Source organism: Rhineura floridana, chromosome 19 (assembly GCF_030035675.1).
Source record: "Rhineura floridana isolate rRhiFlo1 chromosome 19, rRhiFlo1.hap2, whole genome shotgun sequence".
Classification (NCBI taxonomy): Eukaryota; Metazoa; Chordata; class Lepidosauria; order Squamata; family Rhineuridae; genus Rhineura; species Rhineura floridana.
Window position 1 is genome coordinate 19,948,138 of NC_084498.1, and position 25,754 is coordinate 19,973,891.

Genomic DNA, 25,754 nt, shown 5'->3' on the forward strand with positions numbered 1-25,754 from the left:
GGTCACATACAAAGGGATTCCTTAAACCACTTTTCCCCCCCAATATGGAGCACATCATGAATTTGCATGCCATCCTTGTGCAGGGGCCATGCCAATCTTCTCTGTATCATTCCAATTTTAGTATATGTGCTGCCGAAGCAAGCACTTAAACCACTTTTTTTAAAAAAAACACCCTACATCTCTCCTTCGGCTAGACTCTTTTCCCTACAGAAGCGAGGGTCTCCAGAGCTGTCCAAAAATGCACAGAAAACAGACACAAACCAACCTATTTTATAGTAGCCATGGACCAGAACTATGCCCAGGTTTGTAGGTTTCAGTCTGCGGCCACTCTCCACAGTGACGTAGTTGCGCTGGCAGATGTTGTTGATATGAACTGGAATGCTGGCATCCGTTCCTAGTAGTAATCACCATCATAATAATACTTAGCATTTATATAATGCTTTAAAAGAATTCAAAGTGGTTCATCTGCATTATCAGGCTATTGTTATTAATTTCATTTATGAATTACTTCCCATGAGGCATCCTGAAGCAATTTAAATATAATAACTATATATATAAAAACAGTTACATATATAAAAAGTTTAAACAATTGAATATATAAAAACAATTTTAAACACACACACACACACATATATACAGACACAGAGAGACAAACAGAGTTTAAACAACAGCAGCAGCAATTTAGGTCCAATAGATACCAACTAACAACCATCCTGTAAGGCAAATCAGTATTAGCATCCCCCATATTGCAGAGGAAGGACGATTGTTGATGAAGGAGTGTTGTTTGCCAGAGGCCACCTAGTGAGTTCACGCCAGAGGCAAAATTCAAACTGGGGACAGTGTAAATCTATAGATGTCTACTCAGAAGTCCCACTGAGTTCAGTGGGACTTACTCCCAGGTAAATGGGCATAGGATTGGAGATTTAGGAATGAAACTTAATGGATTTCATTGTGGACCAAATTACAATAGACGCAGCCCAAATACCTGGAAGAGAGTAAAATGAATTGAAGACTGGGATATAGTTGGAAAAAGGGCCGTGCTGGCCCTCACTCCAAGGCACTGGGATTATCAGAAGCAAGGACCATGTTTAGCCCCCATCCCAATGATGTCTCTGAGTGTACCCATTTACTTTTTTTGCATGGAAATGAATTATTTAAAATCACTTCCATGGGAAGAAGGGTGGCATTTCATAACAGCATGCAAAACCCGACCACTACCCCAGATACTGGATTGCCTAGATCAGAGGTGCAGGCAGAAATAGACTGGGATCTACTAGGTCTCCGGGTGATTTGCAGAAGATCAACAAGGATTTCTGACTTCCAATTATTTGTCCAATAGCAAGAACAGGAAGGCTCCCCCCACCCAGTTTCTAAATTAGGCTGCTGAAACCAAGAAAGCTTTAGGAAAACCAGGAGTTGATTGGTTTACGAAAGTACTGGGAAGTCAGAGCTGGTATTGAAAACAAATTCTTGGGCTGAATATATGCTCAGAGGCACAGTGTTCTTTCATTTTAAGTGTATGTCTGCCCTCTGAACCACTATTTTGCACATGGCTCTGGCTGATGCATCTTAGGATTTTAGTTGGTTTTTTTTTAAGTGTATTATGTGAGCATGAAGTTTGTTCAACTCTGTTCCAGTCTCAACTAATCGTGCAATGGACAGACACCTCTCTCTTTCTCTCTCCCTCCCCCTCCCTCCCTCTCTATCTCTCTCTCTCTCCCTCCCTCTCTTTCTCTCTCTCTCTCTCCCCCTCCCTCTCTTTCTCTCTCTCTCTCACACACACACACTACTACTACCACCACCGGTATTTTGCAAGTATTTGCCACCCTGGGCTCTTGCTGGGAAGAAGGGCGGGATATAAATCAAATAAATACATATTTCAAGTAATGTCAGAAGATCATTATTAGACGATTAAATTAAAATTGTTTCCCCCAGTTTCAGGTAATGTTAAAGAAGTTGCTTGCGAACGAGTTCCTACCAATGCCATGTTTTTCCATCAGAGTAATGAGCTCAGCTTCAGTCAAATAATCAGGAGGATTAGTTTGTTTTTCCAGCAGCTTTACTTCACTGATGGGGAAGGCAGCACCTCTCTCACAGTTGGGAAGACTCTCTTCTGGTGGAATGCTCTGCCAGGGCATAATCTCTGTGAAACCTGTAGTAGAGTTACAATTTTAAGTAAGCCAGTATTGTTGCTTTAAAACTTCCATATCTCAGCCCTCCTTTGGTTGGAGGTTAACTGGTTGGTGCTCATCTTCTGACACCCTACCATTAAGTCACTTTTGAAATCCCAGTGTATTTCACAATAGCCCCAATTCTGGGTAAGAAAATAGTTGTAAGTATTTACTATAGGATACAAATATACAGAGATGGTATCTGAAACTTGCAATGACCCCAGTGATTTTAAAAACAACTGCCCACCAACGATACCCGGGAATCTAACAAGACTCCATATTCCAGACTCAGGCACAGAAACTCTGTGCCAGGGATTCCCAAACTGTGGTGCAAAAGCTTCATTCAGGTGTTATGTGGTATGTCTAAAAAGACAATTAAAAATCATACCACATCTAGCTCAGTGCATTAGAACTGCTACAACAGGCAGAAAAAACATTAAGAAGTCCCCCAAGACCCTTAGCAATTTTCGAATGACCCATGGGTGAAAAGAGTTTGGGAAACACTCCTCTATGCAACAATAACACTGCAGCAAAAATAATTAAATGTATATATTGAGAGGTATATGTATATACCGACAGGCCTTTATAAGTGATTGTATTTAGCAAAATGCTAAGAGATCAAAATTATTTATATCCTTGAACTGAACGTAGTGTTTGTAGTTTGCTTCTTCCAAGGACCTCAGAGCAAGATACATCTTCCACTCTCTCAATGTTGTCTCTGTAACAATCCTGTAAGCAGCTCAGGGAACCTTACGTACATTCTACACCATTTGGGGGTCGGCAATACCCACAAGTGCATAGAAGTTTTAAAAATATGACTCAACTGAACGAACAAAGATGGAGAATGAGATAAGGCCAGTTTTTTGTTCCTCCTTACCTGGGGAAATAACAGTCTTTCCTATACAGGTAAAACGTTCAGGACCAATGCTGCAAGCAATGGTTGTTTGGAGGTATTTGCAGTCAGAACTGACAGTGGCAATAAAATGCCTAGTAATGTATTCATATAACCTCCATCCATCACCACCTGGAAATACAAAGAGTCAAGATTGCATACCACTTTTGAAGAACTGAGTAAAAGGACAAGTTTGTAAAATTATGTAGGAAAAAAGGGGGAAAACTAATTTATTCAAGCACAGTTCTTCAAAACTTTTTTTTTATTACTTACTAAATTTAATTCTGCCCTTCCTTCCAGTAGGAGCCCAGGGCAGCAAACAAAAACACTAAAAACACTCTAAAACATCATAAAAACAGACTTTAAGATATATTAAAAACAAAACATCTTTTTTAAAAAAGCTTTAAAAACATATTAAAAAGCCATTTTTAACACAGACGAAGACTGGGATAAGGTCTTTACTTAAAAGGCTTGTTGAATGAGGAAGGTCTTCAGTAGGTGCCGAAAAGATAACAGAGATGGCACCTGTAGGGGGAAGGAATTCCAAAGGGTAGGTGCCACTACATAAACAGTTCACTTCCTATGTTGTGTGTAACGAACTTCCTGGTACGACGGTATCTGCAGGAGGCCCTCATCTGCAGAGAGCATTGATCAACTGGGTATATAAGGGGTAAGACGGTCTTTCAGGTATCCTCGTCCCAAACTGTATAGGGCTTTGCACACCAGACATGACAACAGCAATAAGGAAAATACCAGGTTGTCATAATACTTCACAGAAGAATTTATTTTCCCCTGATGAAGGCTTGACTACACAGGCTGAAACGCGTTGGGCTTTGATATATTTTATACAGAAATTCATCTTTTTTTATATACAAGAAATTATTAGATGCCTTTGTGCACAGAATAAAGTCATATCTTTCCAGCATTCTGGTTTTTGACCTCCTTTTTATTTTTCCAGTGAATGCTTCACACTTTTTATCTTGTTATTTGCACACCAAAACCAGAACCTTGAACTTAGCGCAGCAGGTAATGGGCAGCCAGTGCAATTCTTTCTGCAGCGGGGTGACATTTTGGCGATACCCTGCCCCAGTCAGCAGTCTCACCACTGCATTTTGCACCAGCTGCAGCTCAAGGGCAGCCCCACATGGAGCACATTACAGTAATCCAGCCTGGAGCTTATAAGTGGATGGACAAATCCTAATGAGTTGTACCCAATGCTAGTTCTACTCTAAGCAGACTCATGTAAATTAATGCACATGACTAAGGTTCGTCTGAGTAGGTCTTAATTGGGTACAACCTTATACGTCTAGATCCATTCTGCACCTTCACAATGCAGGGCAGATGCTCTACCATTGAGCCACGGTCCATCCCCAATTGGCAAACACATTTACGTATAGTAGATATGATGCTGTTATTGGCAGAGGAGCAGTATACAGTACTGGCCTTAGACCGCTCTCCTTCTATCCTGTAGAGCAGAGGCTCCCAAACTGTGGTCCATGGACCACCAGCGGTCAGCAAGCTTCATGAAGGTGGGCTGCGGCATATCTGTATTAAATATTCACACCGACTTTTAACTGTATTCTTATTGGTTCTTTTATTTCTTATATTGCCTTTTACTGTCTTACAATTTGAATTCTTTCAATATACGAAACAAAAGAAGCAATACAAAGACAACTAAAAACCATACGGCGTCTAGCACGGCGCATTACAATTGCTACAACGGGCAGACAAATGATGAAGTGTTCCACCAAGACTCTCAGCAATTTTCAAGAGGTTCACAAGGGAAAAAAGTTTGGGAATCCCTGTTGTAGAGACGACTCATGCTGCTGCTGGATAAGGCCTCATGATACAAACCTCTCTACTGAAATCTACCTGACATAGGAAATTCCCAAACATTAATACCTATCATGATGCTTTGAGGCTGGCCCTCAGAGGATTCTTGTTTCTAAGGAAGAGTCAGCTTCCGTAAAAGCTCCCATGCTTAGCTGACTGTAAAGTACCAGTCTGATTGAGTCAAAACACCCACAGACTAAGTTTATTTTTCACTAGCAAGAGGGACCAGTAGCTCTGGCAGGAAGGAATACAAGCAAGACTGACTAGGACTGCTTAATCTCTACAAAACTGACTGCTCTTTTCAAATGGTACTATCTTAACTTTCAACTAAATTGCCTAGTCATAATAATGTAGACTTGCTTTCTTGGCACCAGACATGTTCATAAACTGCAAGGTCAGTAAACATACTTGAGAGATTGCTTAGCCGTATGAAGTAACCATAGTTGCTAATAAAAATACCTCCAACTCAACTTCACTGCATTGATGCAAGTCAAAGCCCCCCTCTGCACCCTAAAGATCTGCTTGTAGGCCCAGCCCTTTCCATGAGATCTATAAAACTGTAGCCAGTCCTTATGAGTTCAGAATTCTGAATCATCAGTCACCTAGTTCTGCTTCTGTGGCAGCTCTCATTGGTGTTATCGGGGGATGGTCACCTGCATCATGCCCTTTCCTTGGCCTGTTAATACCTTCCGACAGTAATGCTTTTACCTAGGAAGAAAGCAAAAGAAAGCATATGAAAGGTGCCAGCCGTGGATTCAGCTGAATGGGCACGATCCTGCTGAAGTCCAAGAATTTTCCACTGATTTCAATGGGAAGCATTTTAGCCTGTGCTTGAAAAAAACTCAAGTGAAATCAATGGTGCTTAGGAGAGCTGAACGTCGGCTGGATCATGGCCTATGTATTTCCCAGTGTTTGCATAGGAGTTTGCAAGATGTGCCATTTCGGCGCAATGACCTTTCCCACGTTGCTTTTCCAAATAAAAAGTTTACGTATAAAAATAGAGAATTTCATTTCGCACACTTACTGTTTCGGCCCAGTAAGGATTATTAGCCTGCTGTCGCAAAGAGCCCTTCAAATCGAAGTTTTCTGGATAATGGGTAGTTTCTGTTCGAGGGTAACTAATATAACCTTGAGTATAAAGCCGTTCAGCTATTTGCATAGTATGTTGTGGTCCCATTCCTAGAAATAAAATATGTACTTTTTTAAAAAAAATGTTAATTGTATTATTGGTTTAGTAACATTTTTTACATATAAAGTCACAAGACTTTTTCCAGATTTACCCTAATCTTTCCCACGATTAGGAACATAGAAAGCTGCCTCACGTCAGAATACCTGTCCATCTAGACAGTCTATTCTGACTCAAAGTGACTCTCCAAAGTCTCAGTTTGGCATCTCCAATTAAAAGGATCCAGTTGCAATGTGGCTTACTCTCAGGTAAGTGGATAGAGGTTTGCAGTTGGCCCTAAGATTTCTTCAACTGAATGACAGCCCTAGAAGAAATCTAAAGAAGCCAATGTAAGAGAAAAGGATTGGGAGATAACAAGAGAGGAGATATGCTATTCTGTATTGCTCTTTATTATGGTAAAGCTTCCCACACGCAGCAGGCGCATAAGCATAGAGGAAGATGGGAATAAAGATGGCAGGTGAGTAAGAGAGAGATGGAGAACTGTTTACAGCTTGACCCTTTACACTAAGTCGCATTAAGTTGAATGGGCCTCACTCATGTACAACTGCACAGCATCACACTCTCTCCCTCTGACCCTGCACTCTCTCTGGAACCATATAGGATACGTTATAAATCTAGCCAAAGGTAAACATAGCTGCCAAGGAAAAGTCTGGAAATTAAGGCGGTCTTGCTCACATATTGCGAATTATGTCTAGTGATCCTCTGCATGTTTTGCAAGGCGATCCCTTATTTTCAGAAGCAGCGGGGGTGGGGGTTGCATTGCTAACCTGGCTTCCTAACGCTGTGCACTGGTGCTAGTTGCGGAGAGGGAGAGGCAAGGCAGCAGGGAGCTCGTCATGGTGCAAGTGCAGTGTTGGGACATTGTATTGGCCCCACCGCTGCACCTGCCCCGTGCAGAGCTCCCTATTGCCTTGACCCTCCCGGTAACCAGCTGAGGTGCATGGTGTTGGGAAACCAGGCCAGCAACGCAGCACATGCACACACCTCGCCACTACTGCTTGTCTGCATATTCTGTAGGAACTATCCCTTATTTGAATTGGCAAAAAAAAGGTTTCCAAGGCACAGACTTGAGGCGACATCCAGGGCTGTGGAGTTGGAGTCGTGGAGTCGGAAGCAATTTTGGGTGGAGTCGGTAGAAATGTACCGACACCGACTTCAAAATAAAAACTTTCATAGAAATTTAGGAAAGTTTTCTTGTTCAGAAATTTTAATCAAATAAATATATTTTATGTTCTATCAATCTAGCCTGATGAAATGCCTTGTCCTACCATTTTACTACAGTAAATTTGTTATTACTAGTTAATATACATTTGCCATTTATGAAGGAGTCGGAGTCAGACAGTAGAAAAATAGAGGAGTCGGAGTCGAAGGTTTGGCGTACCGACTCCACAGCCCTGGTGACATCTATACTGTTGGGCCACATACTTACCCAATGCAGCACTGGCAACTCTTAACATCTCTACAGTATTGAGAGCCAGAGGTCTTTGCTTAGCTTTCTCCTTTTTACTCACAGACTCTATCTACAAAATAGAAAGACATCTCTTAATAAGGCCTAAGGGGAAGGTTGCCAGCCTCCCCTGACCTGGACTATACAAGAGGACAAGGAAGTTGGGAGATTTGAAGGTATTTCATGCTGCTCTTATACCAGCAGGCGGGGGTTTTTTTGCACACTTTCATTTTAATTCTGCTGTTCTGAATGTTTCCGACAATCTTACAATTTTTTTACAATACGATAATACTTCAACTATGGAATCCTCCAGGAACGAAGCTCCTTTTAACAAACGCTTTTTTAAAGGTAAAACTGATCAGCTTTGCTTTGCTATCGATAAACTTTCAATCCTGTGCCTTCGGTTTAAGGTAAAACTGACCAGCCTATGTCTTTGCTTTGCTATAGATAAACTTTCAAGCCTGTGTTTTTGCTTTAGGTGAAACTGATGAGACTGTGACTGCTTTGCTATCAATAAACTGATATGCCTTTGCTTTGCTAGGGTGAACCTGACAAGACTGTGTGTTTGCTTTGCATTAAATAGAGCTATTGCTTTCTCCCAGGGCTGGGGAGGGAAGGATCCAATACAATTCAGAAGGGGGAAGAGGTGGGTTCTGGGTAGGCGACCTTTAAAGCCCCTGTTGAAGCTGCCCCACCATCTGTGAGCGGGTGTAGGAACCTCTCCCTATTCTTTCCATGTTATTCCTACATCTGGTATCAAAGTTTCTGTTAAAGTAGTAATGTCCAGGAGTGTATCTACTTTGTTAACTGAGATATTACTGTAATGTGTTTTTAATTGATAACAATCATGTGTCTTTAACTAAGACATAGTTCTGTCGCTGCATGGCTGGTTTTATTGCCTGCTATATATTATTAGGTTGGTAAAATGTAACATTTAGTTTGTCAATTAAATGTTGATTTTATGTTACTGAAATGTAATTATATCTATGGGTGATTTGCTCTGAGCTTGCTCTGCAGGAGGAAAAACTGCTGTGATTTGTTTTTTAAATGTAAGTTTGTATACACCTACTGGGGACAGTCACAGCAATTTTATCCTGAAAGTCAAACGCAGCAGAAAGCAAATTAATAGCGTAATCCTATATACATCTACTTGAAAATGAGTCCCACTGAGTGCAATTGGAGTTATTCTCAGGGTAAAGGACTGCAAACTAAATGTCTTCGTCACTAATTCAGTACAGGAAGGAGGAAGCCAGCAACAACCCTTTTAGTTCCAACACTACAAAATATCATACAGCAACACTAAACAGCCAGGGATTGCCAAAGTGGTGCCTGTGGGTACCAGTGTGCCTGCCATTACCCTAGCGTGCCTTCACATGGTCTCACTGAATCTCCCCTGAAAAATCCCCAATGCATGAGAGACTGTTTGCTCTTCCTGCTCAGTTTCTGTTTGATGTTTGCATCGACTCAGACTCCCCTTCACTGAATGCACCCCCATAAACAATCCCGCATGTCACTGGATGCCAGGACTGGACACCGTCCTTCCCTTCCATTCTGAACAGGGGAGAGTTGCAAAGAGCTTATTTCAGTGAGCAAACCCAGTGGCCCCTGACAGACTGTGAGAGAAGATGTGTGGTACTATTTAAAATTAACACTGAAACAACTGGAGTTTTGAAACTGGAATTCAGCCTTACCTTTGCTTCCTTCGCTACTTTTGTTATGTTTAGGAACATTTGAGCAATCTCTCTGTCAAACACCCTCACTCTGTCCCACTCCAGAGTCAGACAACAATCTTTTTCATGGCTAACCTGGCAGGAGGGAAATATACAGAAAAGCCAAGATATCATCAATTCTTTGCCAGCAATAGCCTATCCTGTAACAGACATTGCTGGGAAGCCAAAATGAACCACTGAGAATGCTTGTTTTAAAATCCTGTTATTTATCAGCATGGCGTGACATGTCAAACACTCAAGACTTAACAGTAGTTAAATCAGTTTCTGAATGTGCACTTCAATGACCACCAAAGTGAAGATTCAACGTTTGCACTTCATGATGCAGCCAGTTTGAAACGAATGAGTTCAGTCATTCACCGCCTTTCATTCGCAATCGTATTTGCAACTAACTCAACGGCTCTGAGGCTTACTATTGTATTTCAAGATTCCAAATTTCTGCAAAATAGTAAGAATTGAGGAGGCATAGAACACTAAATAATTGCTGCAGTGGAAGCAAGAAGGCATCATAACTGCTTGCGTCTAGTTTCCATCCCAGTCTGCAGCCTTACTACTTGAAGGCATCCATCAAATAGCCTGTTAAAAGAGTCCCAGTCCATGGACATTCTGTATTGCTTTGTCCTTTGTCTATCCTTTTCCACTTCCACAGTGGCTATACTATGATACCCTTTAGCTGATCATCTTATATCTAACCAAAAGCAGATTCCATGAAAGACTATTCACTTTGAAGGCCTGGATCTAATTATGACTTTGCGCTAGCACAGTGATTCTCAAACGGTGCACCCAGGCACACTGGTGCACCCTAAGAGGTGGCTAGGTGTGCCTCAAATATTATGAAAGTATATTTTAAGAATGAGAAGAAACCGATTTGTATAGGGTAAGTAATAGTTTTCTATAGTTTATTTTTATTCATAGTTTAAAATATATTAAAAAAATTTTAATTTTGTACACGAAGTGCGCCAGAAAATCTTTATATGTTTTACAGTGCGCCGTGAACCAAAAAAGTTTGAGAACCACTACGCTAGCAGAAGAACTGTAAGGCAAGGCACCTGATTTTCACCAATCCCTCCTACCTAATGCACTTCCGCAAAAGTGTCTCCTAACGGTTGGGGGAACCACCTACAAGAGATATGGCATAGAAAGTTGCAATGGGTAGTGGTGATTGGTGAAAATGGAGTGCACTGCCTTGCATTGTTATTAATTATGATTATATTTATAACCCACCTTTCCTCCAAGGAGCTCAAAATGGCATACATGGTTCTCCCCTTCCTGATTTTATCCTGACAACAACCCTGAGAGGTAGGTCTGACACAGAGACTGTGACTGGCCCAAGGTCACCAGTGAGCTTCATGGCTGCACAGGGATTTAAACCTAGCAGAAGCGCTTCTTTTAATCATCATCATCAAGCCACCACTAGATAAAAGCCTCAAGATTATAACACATCCTGAAACTTGGACTAAACTTTTTTTTGCAGTTAATTTTAATTGTAAACCTTTTTGCAGTTAATAACTTATATTCAAGCAAATTCATGTTCAGTTGTTATCACACAATTAGATGTTCGGGTAAATTGGAATGATAAATATACTTAACCTTGGCTTGCAACACCCAGTAATTTTCAGGCTTGAAAGACTGGATTTTATCATGTCGCTCCACACAAAACCCTAGTGTTGGAGTTTGACAAGGCCCAAAGGAGATTAGTGAGCTGTCTAAATTGCCGTACTTCCCCTGGAAGTATTTTGTCTGAAACCTATCAGAAAAATAAATAAATGATGTTATTACAGTTTTCAGTGTTGATAATCAAGCCCACTTAATGGCAATGATATCTGCATATGCCTAACATGGGTTTCTAGGAGATTTGATTGTTAGATCATGCATTTCCATTATCTTATAGACAAAATTTACATTTTATCATTTTAAAGTGCCTTGCTTTAAAATTGACTTTTGTACTAGCCATTGTCTACACAAAAACCCAGTTTGCACATGATGCTATGCCAAACCATGGCTTAGCACAAGCATGCACGTTCCCAAACAAGAGATCGCAGCCACTACATTCCTCCCCGGGCCCTGGTGCCACCATGCTACCCAGGCTAAGTCACATTTTGGCTTAGTATGCTGTCTGAACCCAGGTACTTGATTTATCTCACTCCAAACAAATTAGGGAACCATGGTTTGTAACCAAGATGTGTTCTTTGTTTACAATTCACCGTTTATCTAGAGGAGACAAACCATGAGCATGAGTTCAGACAACACACTAAACCAAACCATGGTTAAGCCTCCGGTAGTATGACAACAGCAGGACGGGGGGGGGGGGGAGGAAGCGTGCAGCTGTGACCTCCTTTCCAGGACCCACAAGTTCACACCCCTGCATTAAGCCTTGGTTTGGCTCAGTATTACATGCAAGCTCAGTCAATAAACTGTACTGTGTGAGTATTTTCAAATAACTCAGTATGAAATAATCTTCCTTGTGCCTCTGGGATGGGGAAGCTGTGGCCTTCCAGATGCTGTCTGGATACCTTGTAAATGCACAGCCAATTCTCAGATCCAGCTCTTGACGGGCATCTACTGACAGAGCCTCATTGTGGTTAGGCTCTCCTAAGTGGTTCATGGCATTGCAGATGTCTGTGTCAGTAATAGAGCTGAATTTGGCTCTGTATACAGTCCTTTCACTGCCACGAAGCTTATTCATCACAGGAACAGTAGCATCCAGGACCTATAAGAAGAAACCAGAACATGTGCTTCTTAATTAAAGCAACAGACTGCAATTAAAACATATCCGCTATCAACTACCCACGAAAGTAACAGTCACAACTTACTAGGAACATTTACTCTACAACCACCATGGAAATTAATGGAAGTTGCTTAAAACTTGTGAATGTCTTGTTGATTTCAATGAAGCTAGTGGAAGAGAAGTTCCTGAGAGATTTGCATCCAGAAATCCATGTATTTGCTTTTCTGAAATATGAATAGATTTAGGCTCCATTTTTAAGATGCTGCTGTAGCATAACAGAAAGGTCTTTGGAAAAATTGGGAGGCCAGGTTGTAACAAGCAATGTGAGCATCTCAGTTCCCCATTTCTACAGCGTGAAGCCCAGAAGAAAGTCTGGTAGAATTCACACCACCACCTTGTCATATTTACCTGTTTTAACATGGGATTTAGCAAACTGTTTGCTAAACTGACATTTCTGGGTTGGAAAAATGCTTTGCCTGCTTATATCACTATGAACTAATGCAATATACTACCTGACAGACTGAGGAAATCAGGAAATCCCTGGATCAAATCTCACCTCTGCCACAAACTCACTCAAGTAACTTTTGACAAGGCAGTCTCAGCTTCCCCATCTGCAGTATGGGAATAATAATACTGACTTAAGGATTACAACAGAACAATGGCCCAATTTCCACATCACAGTAACCCATAGTGAATGGCTTAAAGTGGACACAGAGATTGCTTTCATTTAACTCTTCTCCTAGAATGAGCAGGAGCAACAAACCACGATCCCTGGATAAGTGGTGCGTGTGAAACGGGGATTGTGGTGTGTTTCACTCAAACCAACCATGACTGGCAAGCCTAGCACAAACCTTGGCTTAACATCGTGTTTTGTTTAGAGCAAAGCAAACCATAATCCCTGGTTCTGACGCAACATTACTGGTTTGCTGCTCATGCTAGGGGAGGTGGGAGTAAACTCCATGCCCACAGTAAACCATTAATTACGGTTTACTATGGTGTATGAAAATTGACAATGTAGAACAAGCACTTTGGATGTACAAAGCACTATGTAAATAGTAAGTTATCATAATCACCATCAAGAATTTTAAAACTTCCCTTGCAGGTTACTTTAATTCTCAGCAAGGGCAAGGGAGTGCAAAAATCAATTTGTACAATGTAATAAGCATCTTAAAAAGTACATCTTTCAAAACTATATGCTACTCTTCACCTACCTGGTGCCTCCAGATGTTTTGAACTACAACTCCCATCAGCCCTAGCCAGCACACTGATGGGAGTTGCCACTCAAAATATCTGGAGGACACCAGGTTGGCCAGACTCACACAGACAGTTAAGAAACGCATTTTCCATAATAGTCAGTTGGTGATCTGTCTTAAAATTTTGTGTGATGTTTTTATTGTATTATAATTGTTGTAAACCACTTTGTTATTTTTTATGAAACTTCCATATACAAATATCTTTAGAATAAATATGTTTTGTGGGCACAGAATTCACACCTTCACACTGATTCTACAATGATAATCAACAGAAATCCTCATCCTCACATACCTGCAGTTCAAGCAATAGAGAGCAAACAAAATATCTAAAATGTTGAGATCAACAAGCATAATTTCCAACTTGCATCAACACTAGAGGCATTCAAGAGGCAGCTGGACAGCCACCTGTTGAGTATGTTTAAAGATGGGTTCCTGCACTGAGCAGGAGGTTGGACTCGATGGCCTTATAGACCCCTTCCAACTCTACAATTCTGGCGATTCTACGAAAGCAGGCAACCGAGTTGTATGCAAGTGTATGTTCAGTGTTCATTGGAGCTTGCTCCCAGGCAAGAGTCCATAAAACTGCAGCCTTAACAAAACAATTCATGTTCTTCAAATGGTGTTCCATAAATGCTTACTTTACAGTAAAATACCAGAGATGGTCTACCACTAAGGAAGCCCTCTCCCACTTCCTTAAGAGCTTCTCCACTGGATTTGTGCAAGCCTTAATACAGCAGTCAACAATGTATGGCCTGCAGAGTATATATACAGCCTCAATGCTGTTGGCGTGTCTGCGTTGTTGCGTGAAACAGCATACATTACGTTGGAGTTAAGTTGAGCAAGAAACTTCTTCAGAGCATTAGAACATGTTAAGAGTCTTTATTAAGACATTAAGGCTTTTCAGCAGTTTCCCCCCCCCTCTAGCTCTACAGCACATCTCTCTCCAAAAGCAAAAGTAAGACAGCCTCTCAGTTCAGAGGCATGGTGCAGAAGGGCAGCCTCACAGATCAGAGGCATAAAGCAGAAGAACAGAAGTACCAACAACTGGCTGTTACAACTTTCCCAGCTGTTATCTCCCGTTACCATGACAACCTGTCTGACCTTCAAGTCTGCTCTCTCAGGCCAGACATGGCAGATAAAATTGCTTCTCAAAACACATGCTTGTAACTTTCCAGACCTGATGAAAACATCCTTAGGCAGTACGGCCTAATGCCAACAGACCCCCTTTTTCATCATGTCTGTAAATCTATTACAACAATAACACATTTCTACAATACATCTTGCAATACATTTCAGCACATTACATCATACATTTTCAGTTCAGTTCAGTACAGTTCAAAATTACATCTCAGTACAGTTCAAAACTTTATTCACTCAAACTTTGGTTGAACACATGTCAAATAAAGTGTCTCAGGATCCATGTCTACAACTTTATTCATTCCAGGACTTGTTATTAATCCCACGGTAAATCTGTCAGGCGGTTTGCCTAAATTCGCTCTTGTGGAGCGTCTTAAAGGAACCAGGGCTTCGGCTCTCTCTGCCCCCCCATTTGTGCTTGTGCTTGGCACCGCGTGCCCAGGATCTTCCATTTCCTCAGCTTTACGTTTCTTCGATCTGCGTTTCCCACAAATGAGCTCATTCAAAGCATCTCTGAGAGGTATTTGTGTACCTTCCACTTTAATGTTAGGATCTGGCTTAAATGTCTGTGATTGTGTTCGTGTTTGTGTGCCACCTGTTCCTGTAAGAATAACTGTCTGCCTTTGATCCCAAGGCTTCTCTGAGACTTTAATGCTTCTGCTCAGAATTAACTGCTGTGTTTCTGGACACCAAACTCTGTAATATGCATTCTGAAATCCCAAAACAAAACCTTGCTGTGCTCTGGGCGCAAGCTTGCCCCTCCTTTTTCCCTGTGGAATGTGGATCCAGCACCTTGCCCCGAATTTTTGAATGTGTTCTATTTTAGGCTTTCTGCCAGTAAGTTTCTCATAAGGAGACATTCCAATTGCACTGTGTAACACCCTGTTGTGAATGTAATTCGCATAAAGAATTGCTTCTGCACAGAAAGAATTCCCTAAACTGCAATTCAACAGCATGGCTCTCATTGCTTCCCCAAGCACCCTATTTTTTCTCTCAGCAGTTCCATTGGAAAACGGGCTAAATGGAGCAGTGAAATTCTGGTTTATTCCCTCACTCTCCAGAAAGTCACTTAACGCTTTGCTCGTAAATTCCCCACCTTGATCTGAGTGAATCGCTTTCACAGTGACGTCATGTTGAGTTTCGATTCTCTTAATGAACAGTTTCAGCTTCTGCTCAGCTTCACTTTTATGCTTTAACAGAAAAACATGACAAAATCTTGAAAAATCATCTACCAGTACCATGAAGAATTTCGCACCTCCTCGTGAAGCATTTATTGGCCCTGATAAATCAACATGAACTAGCTGGTAGGGAGCTGTTGTGGTTCTCTCAGCCTCCCGGTTTATTGGTGCAATAGTCATTTTAGCTTGATTACAAGAATCACAATCCATTATCTGTCCACAGTCTCTTAAACGCATGTTTTCACTGTGCAAAGGGGTTTTCTTTATCGTGTCAAGGTTTGCATGCCCCAGCCTTTGATGCCATTCATGAACGCAGCCCTGATGTACCTGTGCCTCAGCATTTAACACAGCACACCCTGCTTGACTGCTCTTTATTACAAACTGTGAATCATTAAGGCTTCCCTGCATGCACACTTTATCTCCCCTCATTATAAAACATTGGTCTTTGTGGAACAAAATTGAATAATTACAACTCACCAGTTTGCTCACTGACAAAATATTATGAGCCAATTCAGGAACAAATAAACAATCTGACATCATTCCAAGCTTGTCAAATTTCACCAGACCACGAGCTTTTACGGATTTCCGTGATCCATCTGCAAGTAAAACAAAGTCCTGCTCATCTGTAGACGTGTAAAACAGACTCCTGTCTTTGATTAATATATGGCTTGCTCCGCTGTCAAGAATAAAGTTAATTTGTTCCAAGTCTTTAGACTTCTGTTTACAAACAAAGTTCACACTTCCCTGCTTCAAGCCTCCGTCCCTGGAGTTTCGCTTGATTGCACAGTTTTTACGGAGATGCCCACGAGCCCCACTGGCAAAACAAGACTTCAGCCGCTGCTGCTCCCGCTTGTTTTCCTGTCTGCTTTCGACAGCCTGCTCCGGTTCGGCACTTTTCTCCTCCTTGCTTCTGACAGCCTCCATCAGCTCGGCTCTCTGCGCCTTCTGCCTCCGCTGCCATTCCTGGGACAAATCCTGCAACGCGTCCCACATCTGTTTAGCCGACGGCTCATCTCTCACACACATCAGTTGAGAATCCGATAGAGCCAAGATTATAAACGCCTGCGCCCTCTGGTCTCGATGCTTCCAGGCCGCGGTCGGTACCGCTGGGGTTTTTTCTTTAATCACTTCCCATAAATCCTCTTTTATCAGCAAAGCCCTCATCCTCGGCTTCCAGCTGCCATAATTCTTTTCATTAAGCCGTTCCATTGGCAAGCCTCCCCCAGACAGGTTTACAGCCATGTTGCTCACCTCCGTCTGGTTCAATCAATCAAGCTGCCCTCTCTGGAACTCCGTCTGCCGTTCAGACCAGCAACTTACTCCCGTGTAATGCGCTGTGGATCTGGGCCCATAACCCCTGTTGGCGTGTGTGCGTTGTTGCGTGAAACAGCATACATTACGTTGGAGTTAAGTTGAGCAAGAAACTTCTTCAGAGCATTAGAACATGTTAAGAGTCTTTATTAAGACATTAAGGCTTTTCAGCAGTTTCCCCCCCCCCAGCTCTACAGCACATCTCTCTCCAAAAGCAAAAGTAAGACAGCCTCTCAGTTCAGAGGCATAAAGCAGAAGAACAGAAGTACCAACAACTGGCTGTTACAACTTTCCCAGCTGTTATCTCTCGTTACCATGACAACCTGTCTGACCTTCAAGTCTGCTCTCTCAGGCCAGACATGGCAGATAAAACTGCTTCTCAAAACACATGCTTGTAACTTTCCAGACCTGATGAAAACATCCTTAGGCAGTACGGCCTAATGCCAACAAATGCATGGTCCCGCCAGCTATTGTCAAAATGATTGTTAAGTATGGCTGGAATGTCTAGGACAGTTAGAAGTTAAACACCTAGCCCTCAGGCTTGAATATCTAAATTTGAATACTTGGTGGCAATTCCATATATCCAGATAGTTCAAGAACTGATGTTTTTCATACTTGTGATTAAGGTCAAGAAAAATTATAGATGGGTATTATGGAACCAGCTTGTGCTCAACAGTTGCAACTTGGTGCACCCATAGTCAACAATGTGAAAATGAATATTAATGATATTATATGAATTCACAACAGACAAGTTACCTGCAAGTCTTCTGGATCACCAGACATGACTTTTTGAGCTTTTCTACAAACTACAACAGAAATTGTTTACATCCTTAGATACTAACTAAAACAGTGTAGTTAAACACTGAATATGAACTAGTCACAGGAATCATACCTCAAAGCAGATATTTTCACCTTCCTTGTCACAATCCAACCACAGAACAATATAGTCACAACCTCTCCCTTCCACCTAAAATAAAATAAAAGGCACAAGTTACAATAACTGTAAAGAAGATAGGTGAAAGCAACAATTTATTAAAGCGATGAACATATTTCTTAGTACTAGTTATAAGATATGCAATCAGTTTTTTGAATTATTTAATTTTTCAATAAAATAATATAGAAAAATTACTGAAACATTAAAAGAATCGTGCATGAAGCATTTCCTGGTCAAGTACCTCCACATGTTGGGGAAAATGCAAACACACTTCCCCACATTTTAAAAAGTATGCTGTAAGGCATGTAAAATGCTGGGAGAAATATGGTTTGGGTAAAATGCAGAGAGCAGCAGCAATAGAAAGCAGTAACAGCAATCTTCCATGCCTGGAGAGCCAGCATAGTGTAATACAGACCCGAGTTCAAATCACTGCCAAAGTAGGGAGCTTACAGGATAGCAAATCACTCTTTCACAACCTAATCTACAACAGGGGGCTGCTCTGGGGGTAAAACAGGATAATCCCTGTATGCTGTCCTGATGTCATTCAAGGAAGGGTAACATATAACAGGATGAATAAAGAAATATAAGATGATTTTGCTTGTTATTAGTGTGATACCAAAGCTTCCTGTGGCTGTTATGGGGGGTTCATTTTTAGTTTCTGTTTTATGGTATAATATATTTGTGTTTTTAACAGTTGCCTGGAGACCGCTGGATAAGAAGCGATTAACAAGTCTAATAAATAACAACAATAAAATAATTTGCATGGTTTAGAGACAAATTTAATACCTGTTTAAAAAAAACTCAGAAGAGCAAATACCTGTAAGAATTTCACCATGTTCAGTTTGGGATTAGCTTCTTTCTTTTCCGTAGGGGCCTTACTGAAAAGTTCAGCTGGGTCCACTTTATCCCAATTGTTGTATTTTCCTGAGAAGAGCAACAGAGTGAAATACAAACCTCATTATCTGAAGAAAACCATTGGTGTGAACACAGTAGCCTTCAAAGGCTTTAGTGATGTTCCACCTCAGAGCAGGGGTGGGTCACCTGCATCCCTCTAATTAATCTCAAGAGTCTTCTGCAAGAGATCAGTTCAGACTTTTGGTGAGAAGGAAAAAGAAAAAATATGGGAGTGGCCCCATGCACCACCAGCATGTGGCCCCTGAAAAGATTACTGCAAAGGAATGCAGCCCTCAGCAGAAAAAAGGTTCCCCACCAATGCCTTAGCGGATGATGCTTCTGTAGTTTATTTATTTATTTTTATTTATTACATTTGTATACCGCCCCATAGCCGAAGCTCTCTGGGCGGTTTACAACCATTAAAGTTCAGAATTACATGAAAATATTTCAGAGGTCCATGCCTATTCATCTGAAGAGTACAAGAGAAGTCAATCTCATGACCCGTCACACTCTCTGAAGCATATATAAGAGGTCCTAGCTAAGGTTGACATTTTCTACTTTTGTCTTCCAATATATGAGTTGATTCTTACATAATGGCCTGGTTTAGACATCCAGGCAAAACCACTGTCTTACTGTCGGAGTTGTGCCTCCATCTCTCACACACTCTCCTTCCCTTACATGATCCATTGCTTCCTGGTTAATAATAACTATAGCTTGTTGTAACATCTGAATTGGATAAACAGTGGTTACCGTAAACCTTATTTGCCTCCAAATCAGAAATAAATTTTAAAAAACAAGTTCAAACTTTAGTTTCTAATTATGGTTTGGAGGCAAACTATGATTTGTACTTCTTCAGTAATTAATTCATGCTTGTGAAACCACCTAAGGTTTTAACAAGCTAAACTCCAGATCGGCATTTGCATCCTGAACTCCAGTAGGAGGTTTCAGGAAGTATCAGGGTTCAGGTTGCTAAAAGTTTCAGTCAGTTCTGCTGCAATTCTTCCTCCACCCCATTTTGGCCTTAAATAACAACACCACCAAATAAGTGTCAAATAATCAATATATGATGCTATACCTATAAAATCCAGCGTCATCACATGACCACAGACAGATGTCATCTTGAAGCGTGCACTTTGTCCTAGGAATGAACCTGTGTACTCATGCACTGAACATGCCCCATTCAGTCCTTTGCGAGAGGACACGTTTCCTATAAGAAGACATACATAAGAAAAAAGAAAGAGCCCATAAGAGTTTGTAGTCATTGAAAATAAGAACACAAGGAAGAACCCTGCTAGATCAGGCCAAAGGCCCATCTATTCTAGCATCCTGTTTCCAGTGGAAAACCAGATGCCCAGGAGAAGCTCACAAGCAGGACCTGAGCGCAACAGTGTTCTCACTTCATAAGAAGAGCCTGCTGGATCAGGCCAGTGGCCCATCTAGTCCAGCATCCTGTTCTCAACCAGGCGCCTGGGGGAAGCCCACAAGCAGGACCTGAGTGCAAGAACACTTCCTGTGGTTTCCAGCAACACTGCATCCAAGAATGGAAGTACAACATAGCCATCAGAGTTACTAAAGCAGCAGAAAATGTTTCATCTCCCCCCCCCGAGATTAATCTTGTCCTGGGAAGAAAAGAGGGTAAGGATCATTTAAGAAAAATAAGTTTACTTTCAGTCATATTTGGACCATTTACTCACTACTGGTGGTGCACATACTTGGACTTAGTAAATTAAATGATCATCCAGAAATTAATTTGCTGTTTTAATACGGTGATCAATGATGTGGCAATCCAACTTAAACCATTCCTGGAGAAAGCCAATCCCCAGGATCCATTCCTGTCACATTTTAGACAGAACTGATATTGCTTTGGATGCTCTAATGGGTGATCTATGCAGAGATATATACAGCAGAAGGGCAACACTGCTAGATTCCTTACCCATTTAAAACAGTAGTGGGGAACCTGTGGCCCTCCAGATGTTGTTGGATTCCAACTCCCATCAGCACAGCCAGTGCTCAAGGATGATGGGAGTTTAGTCCATCAACATCTGGGGGCCACATGTTCCCAGCCTCTGGCCCAAGTCCAGTATCTTATTTCCAAGCAGGAAGCTCACTAGCAGGGCATTACATCCCTCCATTGCCACTTGTCTTCCTCCCCATCTCTGGCACTACGTTTCAGAGGAATACCACTTCTGAACCTGGTTGAATTTATAGCTATTATGTGTTCAATGGGACTTTTAAGAGTGAATGAGATTACAGCCCAAACTAAATTAAACACGACCACTGTATTCAGAAATATTGCCAAAGCAACAAGAATTTTAAAGACAACAAGTGTAGATTTGTCCCAACCTCTTGAAAGGATTTTGGCTATAGACTGAGCCAGAGAAGGCTTCTCTGCTACCATAAGAACAGTCTTCATCTTCACCGATAGTGAAAAAGGCTGCCAAGTCTTAAGAAAACTGTCTTGTTTCAACCTAAAGAGAAAACAAATTGTATTTATTACCTATTAGGATTGGTAGCATAAAGATTCAATATTTCCCTTCTCAATTTATTTATTTTGCAAGAACGTTGAAAATTATTTATTTATTACATTTATACCCTGCCTTTCTATCATCATAGAACCCAAGGAAGCTTACATGTCGTTCCCAGGCAGTCTCCCATCCAGACACTGACTAGGTCCAGATTGGCTTAGCTTCAGCAAGGTGGTGGCCTCATGTGCCTTCAAACCATAGCCTAGAACTATCACCCATCTTCACAAACCACAGTGCCTAGAAGCACAGTGATATTTATAGGTCTCTTCCAGCTAAATTTATGGAATTAACAGTGCAATCCTATACATGCAATCCTATATTTATATACTCTCACATAAATAGGTATAGTATTGCAACATAAATTTCAAAAAACAAGGGACAGCTAAATTCCATTTTATATAGGGCTTACTTAATTGGAGTTCTATAGTGCTGCCATACTCGAATTAAAAAAAAGCCAGAAGCAACAGATTCTCTCTGTGAAGCAAAGCAGCCAAGATTATTGGTGGAACACGCATTTTGCTCAACATGCAGTTTGAATAAAATATGCAAAAGCCAATATTGGCTTTGCAAACTCCTTAAAAAAACTCTCACAGATTAAACTTGAGTTCATTCTATGATGTTAAATATACTGGAATTTTTTGAGCATTAGCTATTCTATATCTTTAGTAAGACTGGGTACAGGAGAAGAATAGCAAAATAGACAGAGGAACACTGCAAAATGTTTGCAAAACATTTGCTAATATACCATTTTACCATTTTATTTACTATGTTTGTTGTGATTTTGTTCTTGTATTTCTTGTACTTAATTGTATATGCAATGTTTATAATAATAATAATAATAATAATAAACTTTATTTCTACCCCGCCCTTTTCCCAATAGGACTCAGAGCAGCTTACAACTAAAAACAACACCATTAAAACATACAGAGTATATTATTAAAAAAGAATTAAACTATGAGAAAAATTAAAACCATAAAATATAGGTTAAAAACAGCAGACAATTTAAAATAATAAAATCATATAATCACCAAACCTATGACACTTAATCCTGGTTGTTCTCTATCCCAAATGCCCGTTGAAATAAAACAGTCTTTACTTGTCGCCGGAAAGACGGCAAGGAGGGAGTTGATCGCACCTCACTCGGAAGGGAGTTCCACAGCCTAGGGGCGGCCAACGAAAAGGCCCTATCTCGTGTCCGCGTCATATGTGCTTGCGACGGTGTGGGGAACACAAGAAGGGCCTCACCTGAAGATCTCAAATCCTGGACAGGTTCATGTAGGGAGATACGCTCTGTCAAATAGTCTGGACCTGAGCCGTATAGGGCTTTGTAGGTCAAAACCAGCACTTTGAATTGTGACCAGAAACAGATTGGCAGCCAGTGGAGCTGTTGTAACAGGGGAGTTGTATGGTCCCTGTAACCAGCCCCGGTTAGCACTCTGGCTGCAGCTCTTTGTACCAATTTAAGTTTCCGAACAGTCTTCAAAGGCAGCCCCACGTAGAGCGCGTTACAGTAGTCTAAGCGGGATGTAACCAAGGCATACATCACCCTAGTCAGATTAGGTAGCTCCAGGAATGGGCGCAGCTGGTGCACCAGTTTTAATTGGGCAAATGCACTCCTGGATACAGCAGCAATCTGGGCCTCCAAATTCAAAGCTGAGTCCAGGAGTACACCCAAACTTCGAACCTGAGACTTCAGGGGGAGTGCGACCCCATCCAGCACCGGTTGAATCCCTATTCCCTGATCTGCCCTCTGACTGACCAGGAGTACCGCTGTTTTGTCAGGATTTAATCTCAACTTGTTTGCCCTCATCCAGTCCATCACTGATGCCAGACACTGGTTTAGGGCCTGTATGGCTTCCTTGGCTTCAGGTGGAAAAGAGAAATAGAGTTGAGTGTCATCAGCATACTGATGGCACCGAACCCCAAAACCCCAGACAACCTCTCCCAGCAGTTTCATGTAGATGTTGAATAACATGAGGGACAAAACGGAACCTTGAGGGACCCCATAGGACAATGGCCAAGGGGTCGAGCAGGAGTCCCCCAGTACCACCTTCTGGATTCGGTCCTCCAGGAAGGATTGGAGCCACTGTAACACAGTGCCCCCAAGTCCCATCTCGGCAAGGCGGCCCAGAAGGATACCATGATCGATGGTATCGAAAGCCGCTAAGAGGTCCAGTAGAACCAGCAGAGACACACTCCCCCTGTCCAGTTCTCTGCGTAGGTCATCCACCAAGGCGACCAAAGCCGTCTCTGTCCCATAGCCAGGCCTGAAACCAGATTGAAATGGATCCAGATAATCCATATCATCCAGGAATCTCTGGAGTTGGGCGAGTTTATACTATACATTGATACTAAAGAGGATGTTTTGTTCAGTGAATTGTATTTTATAGATTGTGGGGGGTTTGTATCTGCTGTTTTAAGATGTTTTGACTTACACTGTACACAGTTTAGAGTTTTATTTAAATATAAATGGTCTATAAATAAATAAATAAATTTGCAACCCTGAAATGATTTCAGGAACGCTCAAACTCAACTACAATACATGCAGTTATCCTCAAACTGAATGTGTGGGGGTCCGCCACATCCAGCTCCCCTCAGTCCGACATAAATAGGAGTTGGATTGTGCCCTTAGGCAATAATATTTTTAAAAATATCAATAACTCACAGGCATAATTAAAATCTGCTATTAATGCATCATTCCCCAAAGATAAATTCCAATATTGTATTTATTTCAATGAAAGTGTGGCTCCCCAATGCGTGTGCAAAAGGATTACATTCTCAGCTTTTAAATTTTTAATATATCCTGCGTTTAAAAAAAAACCTCCCAAGGCAGCTAACCATTTCCCCTCTACAATAAATCAAAATGCATTTTGACAAAACAGCAAAGATATGAGTTTGGCTAATTTGTACTACAGCCTCAGTGTAAAAAATATTTGATGTTTAATTTTAAAAAATTCAATTTCTCTTTTTTTGCAATCCTATGTATTTCTACTGCAATCCTATGCCCACTGAATACCATGGGACTCACTTGCAAATAAACTTGCACAGGATTGCACCGTAAGGCTGCAATCCTACACTCGCCCTGAAATTAAGCCCCACTCAGCTCATAGAACTTGCTTCTGAACAGGCATGAATGAGATTGCCCTGCAAATCTACTTATTGAAAACAAAAGGCAAGAGAGAAATATGTCCTTTAATCAATCCATGTATAGGTGCCTCCTTCCTCCCCCAAATATGTCAAAAACTGAGATTATGAGGAGAGCATAGGTAGGGCAACTCCACGAAGACTTGGCAACCCTCCTGTCCCCACTCTGGTGAGAACAGTGATGCCAAGCTCTGAGCGTTTATTTATTTACTTATTACATTTATACCCCACCTTTCTTTTTTCATGAAACCCAAGGGTTCGATTAACATTTTGGGCAGAAAATTAGATATATATGTATTTGTGTGTGTGTGTGTATGTATGTATGTGAATGTGCATATGTGCATACATATGCGTGTATACATATGCGTATATATATATATATATATATATATACACACACACACACACACACATATGCCTATGCACACAAGGCCTGCTCTTCTCTGATTTTAGTTTAACATTAAACATTCAGAAACCAACCAATCAATCAATCGCTTCCAGGACCACACAAACGAGGGGTTGTTGTGTTTCATGCTTGCTTGCTGGTTTGGCCTCCCTCGCCCGGGCAGCCTTTGGAAGGCCCGGCGTCGAAAGGAACTGCGGGGTGGGTGTGGGGGGGGAAGCGAGGCGCCAGAGGCCTAACCCCACACGACGAAGAAGGGCGCCCTCCCCAAACGCCCCTTCCCTTCCGCGCCCCTTCCTCTCGACTCACCCGGCGTGGCGGCCTCAGGAGGCGACGGAGGCGGCCCTTGCCGACGCTTCCGCTGCCGGGTCATGCTCGGGCTCAGGCGCAAAGAGAGGCAGCGGCCGCCGCTCCTGCAGCGCCGCCTCTCGGCCACTTCCTCCTCCCAGTCTAGAGGCGGAGATGGAGCCGCTCACACGTCCGGCATCCCGCCTTCTCCGCAGGCGTCTCTGTTGCCATAGAAACAGAAAGAAACGCCCTCCCTCTGTGCCTGCCTTTTCTTTTTCTTTTAAGATGAGCATTCTGGTTGGGGAGATGCGGGAGGACAGTCCCCCGTGTGGCGTGCTGGAGTTTGGTTGTTTTATTATTATTGTTGTTGCTGTTGTTTGTTGTTATGTAGTAATAGTAAAAGGTAAAGGTGTCCCCGCACTTGTAGTGCGAGTCGTTTCCGACTCTTAGGGCTTATCCAAACGGAGCGGGATAATCCACTGTTTCCTATTCGGGTTGTCAGCTGATAGTCCTCACTTTGCCTTTCCCCCCCCCCTGCTGTTTCCTATTGGAAAAAACGCTTTTTTTGTGGCACAGCGAGATTCCCGATTTCAAACAGCAAATTCCATTTTTGCCGGTATTGGAAGAAGCGGATTTAACCCGCGAAAATGCGTAACACCGCACGACGTCATTTGGACAACCGAAAAATAATAAACACGCATAG

General features: G+C 41.8%; 1 protein-coding gene and 1 non-coding gene across 3 annotated transcripts in view; both read right to left on the reverse strand.

The window, feature by feature from the left end:
• Positions 1-25,205, reverse strand: part of TOP3B (DNA topoisomerase III beta) — a 28,937-nt gene extending 3,732 nt beyond the window's left edge. Inside the window, exons 1-14 of one of the 2 annotated variants that reach the window (XM_061602829.1) lie at positions 25,073-25,205; positions 21,035-21,159; positions 19,767-19,898; positions 18,615-18,721; positions 17,756-17,830; positions 11,770-11,966; positions 10,847-11,003; positions 9,221-9,334; positions 7,512-7,602; positions 5,921-6,075; positions 5,499-5,604; positions 3,049-3,195; positions 1,979-2,152; positions 266-394 (exon numbers count right to left, since the gene is read on the reverse strand). In XM_061602829.1, coding sequence (XP_061458813.1) covers positions 266-394; positions 1,979-2,152; positions 3,049-3,195; positions 5,499-5,604; positions 5,921-6,075; positions 7,512-7,602; positions 9,221-9,334; positions 10,847-11,003; positions 11,770-11,966; positions 17,756-17,830; positions 18,615-18,721; positions 19,767-19,898; positions 21,035-21,104 — 1,654 coding nt within the window. In that variant the 5' untranslated portion in view covers positions 21,105-21,159; positions 25,073-25,205. The other variant, XM_061602828.1, reaches the window with a different exon arrangement.
• On the reverse strand, positions 39-145 carry LOC133373578 (U6 spliceosomal RNA). The gene has a single exon (XR_009759707.1). It is a non-coding gene; the product is annotated as a U6 spliceosomal RNA (small nuclear RNA).
• Positions 25,206-25,754: the final 549 nt, after the last annotated feature.